Source organism: Ammospiza nelsoni, chromosome 10 (assembly GCF_027579445.1).
Source record: "Ammospiza nelsoni isolate bAmmNel1 chromosome 10, bAmmNel1.pri, whole genome shotgun sequence".
Classification (NCBI taxonomy): Eukaryota; Metazoa; Chordata; class Aves; order Passeriformes; family Passerellidae; genus Ammospiza; species Ammospiza nelsoni.
In genome coordinates, this window is record NC_080642.1 from 14,251,366 (window position 1) to 14,268,732 (window position 17,367).

Consider the following 17,367-nt stretch of genomic DNA (forward strand, 5'->3'; position numbering starts at 1 on the left):
AACACACGCTGAGTTTTGCAGCAGAATTTGAGAGATGGAGAGTCTGAGCCTTGGAGGCAATTTGTGCATCCACAGCCAGAGCAAGCGCAGTCCAGCGACACAATCGCACCGTTAGAAACGAGACAGGGCAGCTTTAAGAGAGAAACAGGAAGCTGTAACCAGAATCCAGCTGAATTCTGAGCTGGGGCACTTCACCATGAGGCTGCAAATGAAACAGATGTGCTTGCTGTGAATTTCTCTAGTGTCTGGAGTTTTTGTACTGAAGGTGACAACACTTTCCTTCCTGGGATTTTTTTTTTTCCTTCTTTTATTTTTCACAAACTTTCTATAAAGGGAATGAAATGGAGAAGTTGAAGGAATATGTATCAGTGAAAGAAGATCACTTTTATCATCAGGGAGCTGTGGAGCTGCTAATCTTTAACTTTCTACTCATTCTTACAATATTAACAATTTGGTTGTTTAAAAACCATCGATTCCGCTTTCTGCATGAAACTGGAGGAGCTATGCTTTATGGTGAGTATAAATTCAAGTGCCAGCATAACACTGGACTAGTTGCATATTTATGATGAGGCACTTGATCTCAAGTGCTGACAAAGCTCAGAAATGTGCTGAATTAAATGTCATCAGCTCCCTAAGTGTGGGGTAAAATAATGATGTGACAGCATCTCTCCTGAGGTAGCCAGAGGCTGCCTGGGCAGAGGAGCAGCTGTGAGGAGCTGGTTGTCCCCAGCATGTGCATCCTGTGCCCAGGCAGCAGAGCTGGGGACTCCACTGTTTACAACAACAGCCTGCTTGGGTTTGTCCAATGTTCAAAGCTGTTAGTCTAAGGAGCCTTGTGGATACAGACAAGCTGTCTAATAAAGTTTAAATCTTGAGAGCTTTCTTTTGGCTTTGCTCTGTGCCTTTGAAAAGAATGTGTCTCAAGTTTGCTCTCAATGCTGTCATTGTAGGGTAACTCTAGCTTGCCTGCCTAGTTCTAATCTTTGATGAAGTTTTGCCGTGTTGCATTTCACTCTCACACAGAACTTTCTGCATTGTTTCCCAAGTACTGTCTGCTTTAATGGCTCACACTTACATGTGTAATGACTTCTCTTGGCGCTCTTAGTGCTGTTTCATTGAGAGACTCTGCTGCCATAAGATACATACAGGAAGACAAACTGTCAAAATGGAAGAGAGAAATCAACAGCTCAGCCATTACCTGAGTACCAGCCTGACACATTCTGTGCACACCACATCCTCTAGCAGTGCAATACCCAAAGCTGCTTTTGTTAAGATGGGTGCCTCTACTGCAGGAGCTTCCTTCTCACTGTTGTGCTGTTTGCCGTGTGCAGTTGATGGCATTTTCTCAAAATTTAGACAAAAGCCAAAACAGAAATGAAATATGGGAGAATACAACAAAACAAAAATAAATAAGTGTGGAATTAGGGCTTTATTCATCATTTGATTCTGTTTTGCTGCCTGCCCAGAACATACTCTGCACATCATGAGGATAACCTGCTCATATTCTTTGGATTGGTTAAGAGATGAGTGCTCCAGCAGGACAAAGCTTTTGAATTATTAAGACATTCCTCATTATTTCAAATAAACTATCTCTTTAGTCTTGCATTATTGATGGCAGTCGTCAAACAGGAGAAAGCTTATCTGTAGGATCTAAAAAGCTAATACTGCCCTTCTTATCCTTCAAAATTTTGGATATGGGTATAGTTATCTTTAACACCATGGAATGGCAACATTAAAAAGAGTGAAGTTTCAGAGGTCATAAGAGAGGTTGTCAGATCAGCTGGCAGCACCTTTGGGAGAAAATCTTCATGGCACCAAGCAAGCACTGACAGTGGGACAAGTCCTGCCCTCACTTAATTTCACCTTCCCTTTCCAAACAATTCTAATTTCTACCTTTTCTGCACAAAAATAGGTCCCAGTCCTGCCAGTTTGCTTTGCTCCAGCCCATTGAGCTATTTATTAGATATGTGAATAGCAATCCAGTGAACTGAGAAACTGCCTTCAAGTGATAGGACATGGGCACTTATTGCAGAGTGTGTCCCACAGGATGGCAGGTGGGCCCCATTCCTCGACTGTGCCCTCAGGGGAGGAGCAGTGGGGAGGACAGGGAATTAATGCAAAGTGTGAGGAACACCGGGGGGAAAAAAAACAAACATAGAAAGACAAAACCAGGAAGTTTTACAGTTACTGCAAAATGCTGAACAGCCACAAACGGAACACAGCCTGATAGAAAGAGCTATTTAAAGTAGAGAACAAATGAAAAGGGGGGTTAGGGTTAGGTTTTTTATTTTATAGGCTTAGTAGCAAAATTCAGTTTTAGGCTGAATAGTTCCACCTAGAAAAAAAAAAACACAACCATACTATCTATTTAGAAACCTAAATAACTGAGGTGCATTAATTTTTTTTAACCAAAGCAATGGTTCAACAATAAGTACAGCTATATTTAATTTTAAAATCTTTCCACAAAGTAAAAAAAAAAGGCATTTTGAATAATGCAGAATTAATTCAACATTATTTCACAAAGTGCATATGTGTGTGTGTGTGTATATACATATATATATATATATATATATATAGCAAGGCATTTAGCTTGAAAGTATTTAAAGACTCAAATTATTTTGTCTGTTTTGAGACCAAACTGAAAAACCACTCACAAAAAACAAGGAAGAATACAGACTTACCTTCATTCATTCATTCCTTGGTTTTCCTGAGTCTCGGAGAGCAAGTTTCCCTTCACATTGCAGTTGGGTTTGATAAACAGACCACTAATAGTAAACTTAATTCCTGATTTCTGTATACCAGGGAGACAGGTGGGTATGAGAGAGTTTCCTATACAAGAGCACACTCAGGAATAGTGTGGGGATGATCTACAGCAGCACTGATAAAACAAAGCCCCTTGCCTGGGGTCAGAGCAGGTGAGCCCTCTCAGAACACCAGCCCCAGGATGTGGCCTCTTGGTGCTGGAGAAGACACAAGGAGCCAAGAGAACACCAAAGTGCCTGCAGCCACCTCCTGCCAGGCCACACAGCTTTAAATGCCTCAGCCATAAACCATTAGGCACCAAATCCCCCATGTAAGATGCAAGTCAGGGCCCTTCACAGTGCAGCAATAACCCAGAGCTGTGCGGTGACAAACTGAGTGCAAGCATCCAAAGTGCTCATTCTCCCCACAACTCAGGTGTCAGGCTCACACAGAGGTACCACCACAGCTCTAAGAGACTAAAACGCTCTGGCAAGTAGGCAGTCAGAACTGAACTTCAACAAAAACCCCAAACCAGCAGCAAATCAAGCTGTGCCTTTTATATGGGAGGTTAATTACCAGATTTAAATGGAAATTGTTCTCAGCTTGAGGAACTGTCACCCCTAGGGAGTGGGTGGTACCCCCCAGGTGAAGGTGGGGCTGGTTGCAGGTGTACCAGCCTTCAATGCTGTGCTCCATGGCATTAGTTGATGAGACTGGAATGAAAAGACAAAAAGGCTGAATGACAGAAGAGCCATTGTGGTGCTCACATGAAATGGCTTTGGGTTACTGTGGCTAGAGGTGTTTCAGCAGGTTTGGAGGGGATGGGTTTTGACAGGTGTGCAGAGGGAAAGCTGACTCACAGAAACCCTCTGCATCCCCTCCTGAGCATCCCAATTATTTGGGAGTGAGGCACAATCAGTTCTGGATTCAGCTTTGCTGGAGGTGTCTAATGATGAACACTCTCATTCTTATACCTTCTAAATCCAGTAAGCCTCTTGTGTGAAATAATTCTGTTTGCCTTCTGATGGTGTGTTCTGAGTATCCCCATACCTCACAGGCAGAAATGGATGGAACAGGTGCCAGAAGGAGAAATCTCTGAACCTCCATAAAACAGTATTTCATTGTCTTCCTGATTACAACATTCACGATGAAGAAAGGTTGTTGAGACTCGGAAGAGACATAGGAAAATCACAATTAAGGCAGAAATTTTGTAGTGGTGAGGTGAAGAGAGGAACATCATTCTTGAGACAAAGAAATTTGAAAGAAAACCTTAAATATTTAGAAAAATCAAGTAATTACTAAAACTGCCTCCCTGAGTGTTATTACTAGAAAAAGCATTTAACAGCTAACTAGATGAAATCCTGGGGAAAGAACAGTCCTGTTTAGCTCAGGAGTTTGACACAGTGACTGAAAAATCCCACCAATGGTCACATCTGTAATTAACCATTTTTTCCTGCTTCCACTTAAGACCCTGGAGAACCTGCATTGCCTTCAGTTGAAACATGACTGAGGTGTAGCTAGAGTGAGATTTTGCTGCAAGATCCCACTTCAAAGGAGGGAAGGGGTTGAGACTTTTTAAAAGAAATCTGAAACATTAGTGACAGCCTTTTCTGTTTCAATGCTGCATTTAAATAAATGTGCTTAAAACACTTTTTGAATAGTCTTTTTCTGCCAGTGTCCTCACACAGGCCTTGGTGAATGTCTACAAAATATTTCTGTTACCTGAGCAGATTATGTAATTCCTGGTAATAGAAGTAGTAGTTTAAAACATTGAGTCATAAGGACAAAAATGGTAAAGGAAAACCTGTACATTTTATGCTCCACAGAATGAAAAATATCAAGTTTATCAAATTAAACTGAATTTTTAACGTATTTGGAATTGAATTTAAAAATTAATTATGTGGTTCTTCTGGAGGAAATCTAATTTAAAAAAGCTGAAAACCCTGACAGTTTTAACTAATGAATGGTTTCCTGGTTTCTGACTCATGAATTTGGACATCTGGGCTGAGCACTGTGGAAGTCATATTTCATAGTGGCACATGCAGTGCTTGCTTCCCTTTACATACACATACCTTCCCCTAACATTTTGAGGAGTTCTGTCCTTTACTACAGCTAGATTTATAATCTGATTTATTGCATTAATGCTGTGTAACTTAAGAGAGAGGTCTTGGGATTTTCTACAGCTTATTGAAATCCTCCATCATTTTAGAAAGCAACCACACTAAACAATAGATTCTAAACAAGCAGAAATGCCTCCACACACCAAAACAGACACTACAGCTGTTACTCAGCATCCCCACAAGAAGCAACAAACCTGACTTACAGCTATGCCAGGAATCTGCACTTCCAAGAGTCCCTGTTAGGAAGAGATGTGACAAAAACAAGATTCTTGAGGTCCTTGTGATCACTTGTATTCCCCTTCTGATTATGAGATCAAACTGAAACTGTTACATCATATTCTGCAGATGCTTCTCTGATATTTCATGTAATTTAATTTCTTTATTGTCTTTTAATAGTAAGTATATCTATCTAGATTTTTAGGTGTCTTCCATCAATATTTCATCTGAGCATTCTTAGCATTTCGTGGTTATGCTAATAATTAGTAGCTGTAAAGCTGTTCAATCTATACATGGGACTGAAAGCATACATGACATAAAAGAAATATGGAAATTAAATTTGAAACCAAATCAAAGTCTCTGAGGGTGGAAATAATCTCAATAATATTATCTAGCTAAATATTACCTCTCCTAAAATAAACATGCAGCCTCCCAGTAGAGCCCACAGAAAGAGTCATACTGTCCAGAGGATGGCTGCAGAAATACATTTTCCTTTCTGTTAAATGTAACGGAAAACAAAATATCTGTAAGACCCCTACATTGTAGATAGTCTTATCATTCCTTCCCTTCTTCCTGATTTTATTTTTCTATGTTTTTGCAGTCTCAAAAATGCAATCTTCTACAGAAAGCAGAATGTGCCTGAGGATGTGTCAGAGTTTTGTCCCCACAAATGAAGTGTGTAAAACACCCAACAGCACAGCTGATGTTTATATGCTCAGTTCAGCACATGAGTTGTGCAGACATCTCCCTGCTCTAAATAACTATTGAAAATGCAGTGGATGAGAAACTCAGTTAATTATTATGCCAGCAACTGGATCACAAAAATAGGAGTATGACTGTGCATATGTCAAACCAACATCTGCATTCTAATGAAATTACCATTTTGGAAGAATATTTTGTGGTCATCTATGAAGTGTTGAGAGAGGTTCTGTAAATGTAGAAACACTGAAAAGGTATCCTAGTTTTGGCAGAGCTAATTTTTTCTCTAAATGTGTGTCATCAAATACTTAAAAGTACTTGAATATCTAATTTTTCTTTTTTTCTTTACTCTTCAGGCCTTGTAATGGGATTAATTATACGATATGTGACAAATTCATCAGATGTTGAAAGTGGTACTGTTTATGAATGTGAAAAACTGAAATCTGGGCCATCCACTCTGCTTATTAATATAACTAATCAGGTCTATGAATATCAATACAAAAGAGAGATCAGCCACCACAATGTCAATGGTCACCAGGGCAATACAATACTTCAAAAGGTAAAAGCTATCTTATTTTATCTTATTTTTGCTCTAAACTCTGTTTTTATTTTCAGGCTTGAGAGAGGAAAACAAGCTTCAAGTTAAAATGAGACAGAGAGAGTCTGTTCTGAATTTAGGGTGGGGAAGAAGAACAGTAAAGGAAAGGAAGTGTGGTAGAGCCCTGACCATCATTTAGCTCCAGGCTGACTGTGCACTCACAGAATGGTTTCCTGAGCTGTTTCAAATGGCAGTCCCAGCTCCTGCAGACACTGAGTTCACTGCAGACACAGCTGTTAACTTGGATTCATTGCCACTAAACCTTTATAAACCCCACTGATATCTTTACTTTTCCTCTGCCTTCAAAGTGACTTGCTCTGGCAGGATAATGCAAGGGGAGGTTACCTCCTGTGGATAGCACAGGAAACTGCAAACTCTGAACATTTTTCAAAACACAAACTTATAAATATGTACTAAATGTACACTTAAATTCATCACAGCATTCTCATACATTCTTCCACTCCTGCAGTGGTCCTCAGTAGGGAGACAGCACTGGGGCAATGCAGGCTGGATGCAAAAAGGGAAGTGTAGGAGTCTTTCACAATGCCATGGCCCTTTCTTTTTCCAGTATATAAAAAAAAAATTCACTTTTTTAGTATATGTTTCCCTGGTCAAATAATATTTGCTTCTTATAATGTTCACTTTTTTTTTAAATGGCAGCCATTTGAAGAACACTGGAGTGCAGAAGCACTTTGTAAACCTGAATTTTGTGCTAAAAAACATTGCATATTCACATGAAGCTCCAAAGCCCCTACCAATGGCTTTTTACAATAGTGCAATGTATTATTTAGCTTTTTTCCAAGTATTATCGTTTGTCTAGCACAGTAATGCATGACCTGTGTATTATACAGTTATCATTGGGAAAACTTTTAAGTTATGCTTAGAATGTACACTGTGGAGCTCAGCAGAATTTGCATTTAACCATCTGCTCAAATTTCTTGCTGATGCAGCAGCATTGTGTGCCTGTCTGCTGTTACTGCCAGACTTGCCCTTCTCAGAAAGAACCAGACTGTCAAGGACCATTAGAGTTGTGGTGGGTGGAGACAGGAAAATACTGTGGCAGTCAGACTAATCAGCTTTTGCTGAATCTCCATTCTTTTTCCTGCTAGTTGGTTGCAGTTGCAGCTCTGTCTCAGCCAAAGTGTGTTTCATTTCCAGGGCACGTGTACTAATCCATTACATTTGATCCTCTTCCCCAGACCTGGCTCTGGAGCTGACTTAGGAGAGAGGAGGAGCAATGACTTGCACAGAAATTTCTCTTGCCCCTACAGGGAACTGCCCAATCTTGTTTATATAGTCTCAGTTTGCTGGAAGGCTCTTGAAGGTCTCAGCTGTGAATTGTAGTTCTTCTAAATTATTGCACAGACCTCAGTCTGCCTGGATTTTCACTTCTTTTTCCTTTAAAATTACCTGGCAGATGCCCTCTTGAAAAGAAAATAAATAAAAAAGGAAAGGGGGATGAGTTCAGCTGTATTTAGGAGATGAGACAATAACAATGCCTGGCAGCCTTCCTGACTGGCAAAAGCAGTAATGTAAAAACCAGAAAGCATGATCACACCATGCTCTGGGTTTTGTACAACTGTAATTCCCTTTTTACTGCACTAAAAGTGTTTACTTAGCGCCTTTTATCAGAGAGAATAGATTGTGCCATGACTTACAAACATGTATTCTTCAGAACATGTTTTGAATAATAAAACATGCAGTCAGGATTTCTGATGCCCACAGAAAAGATATTTCAACATATCTGCTGAATTAATTCCAAAATTAACATTTGAGAATGTTAGTTCATAAATGAACAAAATCCTTTTTTCATTAGGTTTTCAATGGTAGTGTCAGCACAGCTAATGTTGCTGGCAGGTAATTTAGCTAGAATTTTTTGCTTTTTAATTCAAAGTGAGCAGGATGGAAAAAAGTCTCAGCTCTCACTTCCTGTTTATTGAATCAAGCTGTCTGTTAGTAAGAAGGCAGAAGTAATTCTGTAGGCAGGTCTTACTCTTTTGAAGGAAAATAATCTATAATACTATAGCCTTAAAATATCACTTCATCTGAACAAAGGAGCTGTAAGCCTTTGCACTAATTACCTCCTGTCTCTTAAAAGTATTGGTACAATACAGCCCACTGACAGAACACTGAGCAGTACACAGGCTTATTTAAGTCGGCTTTTTTAGGTTTTTTTTCTCCAGCAATGCTGTAATTTTAAAGAGAATTCTGTTCTATTCTATTGAATTGCAATGGCTGAGCAATGTCCTTGGTCTTTCTCTGTGCCAGAAGTTGAAGGCCAGTATGTATGATCAGTGCACTTCCTCATTCTAGCATTGCTTTAAAATTTTAATGGCTATTTTATAAATTATTTCCTTCAAACGAAATGTTACATTGGTTTTGGTGATGTAGGCCTTTTGTCACCCTTCTGTACATGGGGAACTGAGGCACAACACTGCTGATGTGTCTTTCCTGAAAGTGACCAGGAGATCATGTCTGAACCAGGAGTTATGTCATGGCACTGGCAAGTTGCATGTCTGGTAGGGCAGCTGCTGTCACAGGTTAAGCTGCTTTTATGTGTTCCTTGTAATGTAGCACAACTGATTTCCTTCCTGAAGGAATACTTTTCAGGTAGTAGTCTGCATCTACAAGCTGTAAGGAACTACACATTTATACTTGCAAAAAACCACCTCAGAATAATCTCACAGACAGTGGAGGTGAGCCTGAGATCAGTCCTGATAAGAAGACACAATTTAAAAACTATCATATCAAATTAAATGCTACTTTATTTTTCCTTACCCTCTCTTTTGTCCTTCCTAGCAGATGACCTTTGATCCTTCCATCTTCTTCAACATTCTGCTGCCACCCATTATATTTCATGCTGGATATAGTTTGAAGAAGGTATGTGTCTTTCTTTTTGTGACAGAAGGGTCTGAGTGTGGCTGCTGCTCTCTAGACCCAACAGGCCAATGACAGAGGTCAGCTAACAATTTCATTGCCAATTTAATCCATTGCCTAGCAGGAATGGATTAAAATGAATGATTCATGGCCCTCATTCTGCTCTCTTTCTGTCCCTGTGCAAAGATCTGATTGTGCAGTTCAAAGCACTCAGGCCTCCCTGTTTTCAGAGGAGACCACTCTGAGTGCTCTGAACTGCAGGCAGGAACAGCCTGTGTTCCATATCCTGCCTGATCAGGACTTTGTTCAAGGGATGGGGTCATGATACCATTTGCATCAGGTACTTCCAATCTGCCATGATCCTGAAACATGTGGCCAGATACATAAAAAAGAGGTAATTTTGATAGCATTCCACCTGGGGGAAAAACCTGAACACCTTTAAGTTGTAATTTCCAAAATAACTGAGGTTGCCAATATTGCTCCATCTTCTAGATGAGAAATGTGTTGTAACAAATGACAGTTCTAGATGTGTTTCTACTTGGTCTGAATGCTTTTTTATTTACTATATAACAAAGGACTTTCCTTCAAACTTTCCTCCCCAGAGACATTTTTTCCGTAACTTAGGATCAATTTTAACCTATGCCTTTTTGGGAACTGCCATCTCCTGCATTGTCATAGGGTAAGTGAGTGCCTTCTGCTATTTTCACATGCTTGGTATTTCTTTCAATTAAAAACTAAACTTTAAAAAGAATTGCAGAGCCTGCATGGTCCATATACTTAGCAACTGGTGTAGCAGATACAGTAATTCCTTCTCAAGGAGTGCTGAGATGGAAAAGATATAAAGCTGTTACTGGCATCAATATGTGATGGAAGTTTCTCCTTTAATGTCATTTTAATAATAGTAAAATACATGAATGACCTATAACTTTGAGTTCAATGATTTTAAAACCATTCTTTTATGGGTATGTCATCATATCTATCTTGAAATCCTAGATTTCTAATCATCAAGCTTAGTAAGCATAATGCACCAGAGGCATTGTGGTATTAAATGTCCTGTAAGCCATGGTTGCTCCAAGTGCCAGGAAAATTTAGACTCTGCAATCAAAGTATGATCATCATCTGTGCTGCAATACAGAGGAGTGTAAACTCTCAGCATAGCTGTCTCCCCTTCATGTAAAGAAAAACCACTGAAATCTTTGGGCTCAGGAAAAAGGATGCCTTCAGTTTCAGACCCAGAGGCATTGTGCCATGTGTCCCATTTATTGGGGAGGAAAAGCTCAACCTCAGTTTGCTTTCTGAAATTTTGCTTTTCTCAAGAAATGGCACCTCATCACTTCTTGAAGTTCACAGCTTGGGCAGTTCCATCACTCATATTTTCCCCCTGTCTTTATTTGTATTATATCTATGACCCTTGCTCTTTTTTCTTTTCATACCCATCTGTGGCAGAGAGCACCCCTAAGATTGAAATTATAAATTCAGTAAGAAAATCTACATCCAAACAACAGTTTGAGCCAAATGGTAGCACATTTCTGAGGTAACAATGGTTCTGGATCTCAGTTGGACTCTTCCTGTCCAAGCGTTGGACGCTTCCACTCTCTTGTCTCAGCTATGAACATAAACCAAAGCCAGTGGATCTGTGAGACTGCAGGAAAGCATTATGGTGGTCCAGCCAGTAATGCCTTTAAAAATGCATTTGGTTTAGGACTCTGACATTGCCCCTTGTAAATGGAAAGTGCCAGAGCATCTTGGATAAGTTTGTTAAAATAAACATAATATATTGAATTCAGCCTTTATTCCCAATACTTTCATTCCTAGATCCATGCCATTTTATCTAAAACAGAATAAATGCAGATAGAATCTACTACAAAAAGTTCCTACTAGGAACAATTCCTACTAGCAGTTCAAAGTTCAAGCCCAAAGTCAGGGATAAAGATCCAAAGGAAACCTTAGGGTAGAGAGTGGTGAGCACTGGGCCTTGCACTGTGTTCTTGTACAAACCCACAGCCCCCACTGGAACCACTGCAGAGAAGGCAGCAATATATATATTCAGAGCAGGGCTTGTGTGAATGTGAAGCATGTTTGCATAATGTGCATGTCAGGATAAGGAGGAGATAATGACTGCATGAAGAAGAAAGATGACATGAAAACTTTACTGAAGGGAATGAAAAGTAAGCCCTAAAAGAAAACTATGTCCTAAGAGAGAAAGGGTGAAGAACTAGTTCTGTTACAAAAAAAAGAAAAGAAAAAAAAAAGACAAAACCCCGAGGTACTTCTAGGTATCATCACTGTAGAAAAATATATTGCGCACAGGTATGATTAAACTTGTGCTTTCTTCTCATCATATGAGCACAGCACAAGCACAGGCAGTACCTCGATATCCCCAGGCTCAAGCTCTGTTGTCTGCAGCCTCTCACTGGGGCTGTGCTCTGGCTGCCTGAATTACAGAGCTCTGTGTGAGCCCCTCTGGGGCTCCCTGAAGTGGCAGGGCACAGCCTGTAACAAAGAATGACCAGACCTCTCTTTGTCAACTAGAAACAGCTGGGAAATATCATTAATAAAGAACAGAAACATCATTTGGATTTGCTGCAAACTCTTGGAGTGCTAAAACGTTGCCATGGAACACAGGGATACAATGGTGCCTGTCTGCTCTTTGTGAGTCTTTGCTTTTGTGTGAAAGGCCTCAAGAAAGAGGAGCTGTGTGGAATTTGAGTGAAAAGGCTATAATCAGATATTCCCACTGAGGCTGGGGGAAGGAGGAGTAAGAGAGATTGATTTTTTTTTTAGAGAAGATTGTGCCAAAACCTTCTTGCTTTCAGCTAAGTACTGCTCTAACGAGTGCCTGCCCATATTTGCTGTAAGACTGTCCTCAGCCACTTAACACACAGGAAAGATAGAAAGCTTTCCAAGCAAAGTGCGCAAATTATGCCCTTCACACCAAATCTGACAAGCAAAGATGTATGCAGAGAGATCCCATGAGGGAAAGGGGAATTTCCCCCTCTCCAGGCCCTGTTTTAACTGCAGAATAGCTGAAGTGGTCCCCTTCACGGTGAAGTTTGCTGTTCCTGGGTCTGCATGATGTAAGATCATAGAAGATCCAGTCTTTCAATAGATCTTTTCTCTCTCAGTGGTTCCAGCTTCCTATCTTCTGAAGAGCAGTTGTGGGATAACCACTGAGACTGCTCTTTCTTCCTGAGAAAAATCATCCAGGCCAAGTCTCTGTGAGGCTCAGCCTGACACAGGGCAGGCAGTCTTCTGCTGTAGGAGATTCCTTGAGTTTCATGGACTCAGAGAATAACTTTGGTTGGAAACAATGTCTGGATGTCTGCAGTCATCCAGAGCTCTGAGATATCTGTTCCAGTCTTAACCACTCTCACTACAAAGTGTCTTTCAAAGTGTTTATCCAGTTGCAATTTCCCTTGCTTCACCTTGAAAGTTTTGCCTCCCATCCTTTCCCATTGCAGCCTTCAGAAGGGGCTTCATGTTCTCTGTACCCACCTGAGGACAGCACTTAGCTCCACTCCCACCTACATGAGGGAGCTCATCTTCTGTCTCTTCTCAGGTGCCACAGCCCTCAAATTATCTTGGTGGTTCTGTCTCATCTCTGTCTTCCCTGTCCTGCAGTCCAAACTGAAACACTCTATTCCACGTCACCTCCAGGTGCCAACAAAAGACTTAATGGCTTCTCCTGGTTTGCTCACTGTGCTTCCATGAACACAATGTGGTTTGCAGTCAGAGCTGCTCCTGTGAAGTCCCATTGTGATTTGTGCTCCATTTGATATTCCCCAGGACTCCAGGGGCTTTCTGCACATACTTGTGTAGCCAGCCCTGTTTCTGTGGGGCTGCTGCATAGGGTTGCTGTATTTTTCCATAGGTACCTCATTATTAGCTGTGTATTATGACCACAGTAAGCTGAAGCACCACTGAGCTGATGCTACCCAGTGAGTGCATGAAAACTGGGCTGCTGGAGTATTAAATTAACATCTGCCCCCTCTTGCCTTTTTTTTTACTTTTTACATCTTGGGAAGAAGCAGGGAAAAGGACCTAATCTTAACTTCTGCAAGGAACAGTGTTCTCTTCCCTTAGATTCTATTTTTAATAAACTGTGCTGGGGTGCATCTTCCAGAATTGATGTCTGTAATAGAAATTTTCTATTTTTATAATGGAAGAGTGCTTAAGTATTTGGAAAAATCTTGGTATAACTGTGATAACAACCTATCAGACCAACATATTGAGTGGCAGAGGGTGTAGAACCATTTGCATTTTTCCCCCTCTTGAAATCCTTTGGACTTCTTTGCTCAGCATTCTCAGTGGCAGCCAGGGCCAAGATGCCTATGCATGTGAGCACTGAGATCATTAAGTTGGTCTTATCTGTGATTTTTTATTTGGTTTCATTCGGTTTCTCTCGAATTGCAATGCCAAAGCCACATTTTCGATATTCAGAATGCAGCATGTTTGCAGCCACTCACTCATATTTTTTCCAGCCTGTCTACTACGTTTGGCAAGGCCTGATTTTTCTGGAATTTAAAGCTCTCTGAGTGTGCAACTCAAATAACAAATGTATTTACAGAAAGCATAGGCCAAGTTTGATCTGTCTTTGTGGCTGCAGGGAGAATTTTGCTTGAATAAAGCTGAGATAAAATTGGGGTTTGGATCAGAAAAAGTAGAGTAATTGTTGTTTTGAGGGAAGCTATGAAATGCAAATAACTGATAATAGGGGTGTAAGGAAAAATCATGCCAGGATGATCCCTGTTTTAGGAGAAGGATGTTGGTGTTTTTATTAGCTGCTCAGTTTGCACAACCTTCTCTGGCTGGGGAGACAGGACTTCTCCTTATTTCAGCTGGAGCCACAGGTGGTTAGTTTGGCTTGATTCATTCCAGTATGTCTGTGAACACATGGATGCTGGATTACAGTAACCATGTCAGATCACTTCGTGGCAATCAGTGCTCAAAATTCAAGTTCTAATTAAAAACCCTCATAGAATCAAAGTATTTCTTTTTTATATCTGTGTTTAACTGCAGTGACTAACAGTTTGGACAAAGTCTCTTCTGACATTTAAATTCAAATGTGAGGAATAAGTCATCATAATTGATTCTCACAGGCAATCAAGAATCCTTTCCTCTGCCATTCCTCACCATTCTACAAATGAATATTCAAATGCTGTCCACATATGGTTACTAAACGCTGAGACTATAATAATACAACATAATAAATATAATAAATATGAAATGAAATGAAATTATATATGTAATATAATATAATATAATATAATATAATATAATATAATATAATATAATATAATATAATATAATATAATATAATATAATATAATATAATATATACACTTTTAAAATTCTCTTTTAAAATCTGAATCCTAGATGGTTTTTACTTGAAAACCAGAGCAATTTTTTTGTCTTTGTACATAGACATACACATATATAAGTAAAATTTTTTAAGAGAGAAAGAAAGGAGTATCAAAAATATCAAATACCAATAGAAATATTTTTGTTGATCATGATTAGAATTTCCATCATAACTTTCTATGAAAGTAGACATTTTCCATTCAAATGTCTATGATATAAATATTCCACCATCACATGGAATTTTTTTTCTTCACTGTTAACTGTACTGTTACAGCAGTCCCTCTGTGCCTTCTAGAGAAGGATGGCTTGGGCTGAATTAATAACACTGTTGCTCAAATGCAGCACTAACAAGAAAAGTTCAACTTTCCTTTCCACAGTTTACCTGGGTGAGATGCATCCTGACATAACTGTCCAGTCAGAGATTCAATTCTGTCACTGTTACACCTGCCCAAACATTACTCTAAAGGTGAGGAGACACGTACCCAAAAGCCTCAGCAGGCAGGAGTTGTGGTTACTGAGCTCTACAAGACTGGGGATATTTTTTATTTCCATAAGTACTTTGGGCTAGAGGGGAGTTTAGGGAGGTTTTGGATGTGTTTATTACTTTCTGCCAGAAGCCTAATGGAATATCCAAATGGGGTCTGCTGACAGGGAGCAGTAGTGGCCCTATAATCTGGTGCTCTTTCTCACTGGAGGGCTGTGGATAGACTTTACAGCTTGGAAATGAAACACTTGTACCTATGTGCTCCAGCAGAGCAAAGCCAAATGCTTTTTGGCTTGAATTTACTGTGCGGTGCTGTGGGATTCTTCTGGATTTTGGAACTGTTTCTGCAAGGGAAAATGGGGCCAGGTTAAGGGTAACAAAAAACAAAATCTCTGTTACAGAGCTCTATATAAACTAAGCAAATACCTTTACAAGGATTATCTGCTGCTCTACCAGCTAAGCTCTTGCCTCCCAGGTGATAACTTTTGTATTAATTTAGACTCAACTCATGTACAAGTATTTTTTTTTTTCCTTAATAAAATACTCTTTTGTACTGCATGTCATCAAATGACACATAAAAAACCCCCAGGTCCATCTTTCCTCCACACTCCACTTGTAAATAGCAAATGCTTAACCTCCCCACAAGCAAGAATAACAGCTTTCTTTTTGGTATAAACAGAAACTGCTGAGGGGAAGTGTTAAAGTATCTTAGTGCTGTAGAAATTAACTGAAGGAGAAAGAGGGGAAAATTATATATAAACCACTTACCCTCCTCAGTGTTAAAAGCCCCTGAACATCAGATGTCTGACTTCAATAATGTCTAACAATATTTTGAGGCCAGATATTCAGCCTATGAGTAGAAATAAAGACAAAACTAGTAAGAAAACATGAAATAAATGTAGTATAGCTGTTATAAGAGTACAGTGCCTGTGCTGGTACCCTTTTTGGAGGTTATGGCTGCTTCCATGTCCCATCTTGGAGTGAATGCAGGCATTTTTTTCACTCACCAGACAGTATTGCCCCAGTTTAGCATTGACTTGAGGAAACTCAACAGAGATTATTCAGCTGAAAAATCAAACTAAGTCTCTCCAGATTTCTCCAAAGGCAGATGAACATGCTGCATGCACGCTGCACATGTTAATGTGCAGCTCAGTTGCCCAAAGCAGTAGCTTTGATTCTTTGGTCAGCCCAAATCTGAGGTAATTCCATTGCAGTCTGTGGAGTTGCCACCTGCAGCTCAGAGCTGCAGTTACAAAGGGCAGTTGCTGCTTCTCACTTTTGTTCAAAGGTGTGTGGTAAATCCAGAATGGGTTTGTAAAGTGTAAATTTAGAGAAGCTTGAAAATATACACTGTGATAATTTTGTTGGGGAATTCTGCACAGGGAGTAGAGAAGGAAGAGACTTCCTCATAGCCATAACTCAGAGAGTTCTGGCAGGACTAAAAGTTATAAAGTATTTTACAAAGCACCTCCTATTTGTATGACATATGAAATTATGGATAAGAAGCTGGATTAAATCAAGGCACTGATATAAAGTAGTGTTTCCCAGACCACTGACACCCACACAGAGTGGAAAGTTCTTCCAAGAGTACTTTGATGCCTCCAAGCATGTGTTGCTGCAAGTTCAGCCAGAATTTGTCGCTATTTCGCAATAAGCATCTGACATTGTTTACTGCAGCAGAGCTGATCATGCAAAAACCAGTTTTTCTTCTCATAAACAGATGTGCTAAGCAGCAGGAAGTAATTATTTGTATCATCCAGAAGAACCCCTCAGCATACAAAGGAAATAAATGTATGATAGGGAACACCAAAGGTGTGGGACTGCAGAGACAAATAAAACCTGGAATAGCAGGAGATTAATCTAAAATTAAAAGTATGTTTAATTTGGTATTTGATAGAGCCAGCAGGTTCTCCAGGAATCCATCAAAGAATTTAAATCATGTGCTCTTCTGAAAAACATGCAAATGCCATTTGTTGCAAAACAGGCTAAACACTCAAGTCCAGATATTTCCCAATAAGAAACCCTATCCTGGAAGGAAGAGTTTGTTTGTGTGGTTTTTGTTTGGGTTTTGGGTTTTTTTTTTTTTTAAATGTCTTCCCAATTGCCTTAAATGTCAAAGCTTTAACTGCAGGAATGAATACTCTTGAATAGAGCTCCTCATGTCTTCTTCCCTGATGTTCATGCATCCTTTAAGAATTAACATGCAGAGTGGCTTCCAAAGATTGCCAGTCTCCTCTTTCTCTGGCAATAGATCATCCATACACCTGTGA

At 39.8% G+C, this 17,367-nt stretch overlaps 1 protein-coding gene across 1 annotated transcript in view; it reads left to right on the top strand.

The window, feature by feature from the left end:
• Nucleotides 1-265: 265 nt before the first annotated feature.
• SLC9A9 (solute carrier family 9 member A9) overlaps nt 266-17,367 on the top strand; it is a 174,835-nt gene continuing 157,733 nt past the window's right edge. The window contains exons 1-4 of the mRNA XM_059479635.1: nt 266-513; nt 6,134-6,336; nt 9,178-9,255; nt 9,855-9,931. Coding sequence (XP_059335618.1) covers nt 342-513; nt 6,134-6,336; nt 9,178-9,255; nt 9,855-9,931 — 530 coding nt within the window. The 5' untranslated portion in view covers nt 266-341. The remainder of the gene's footprint in view (nt 514-6,133; nt 6,337-9,177; nt 9,256-9,854; nt 9,932-17,367) is intronic.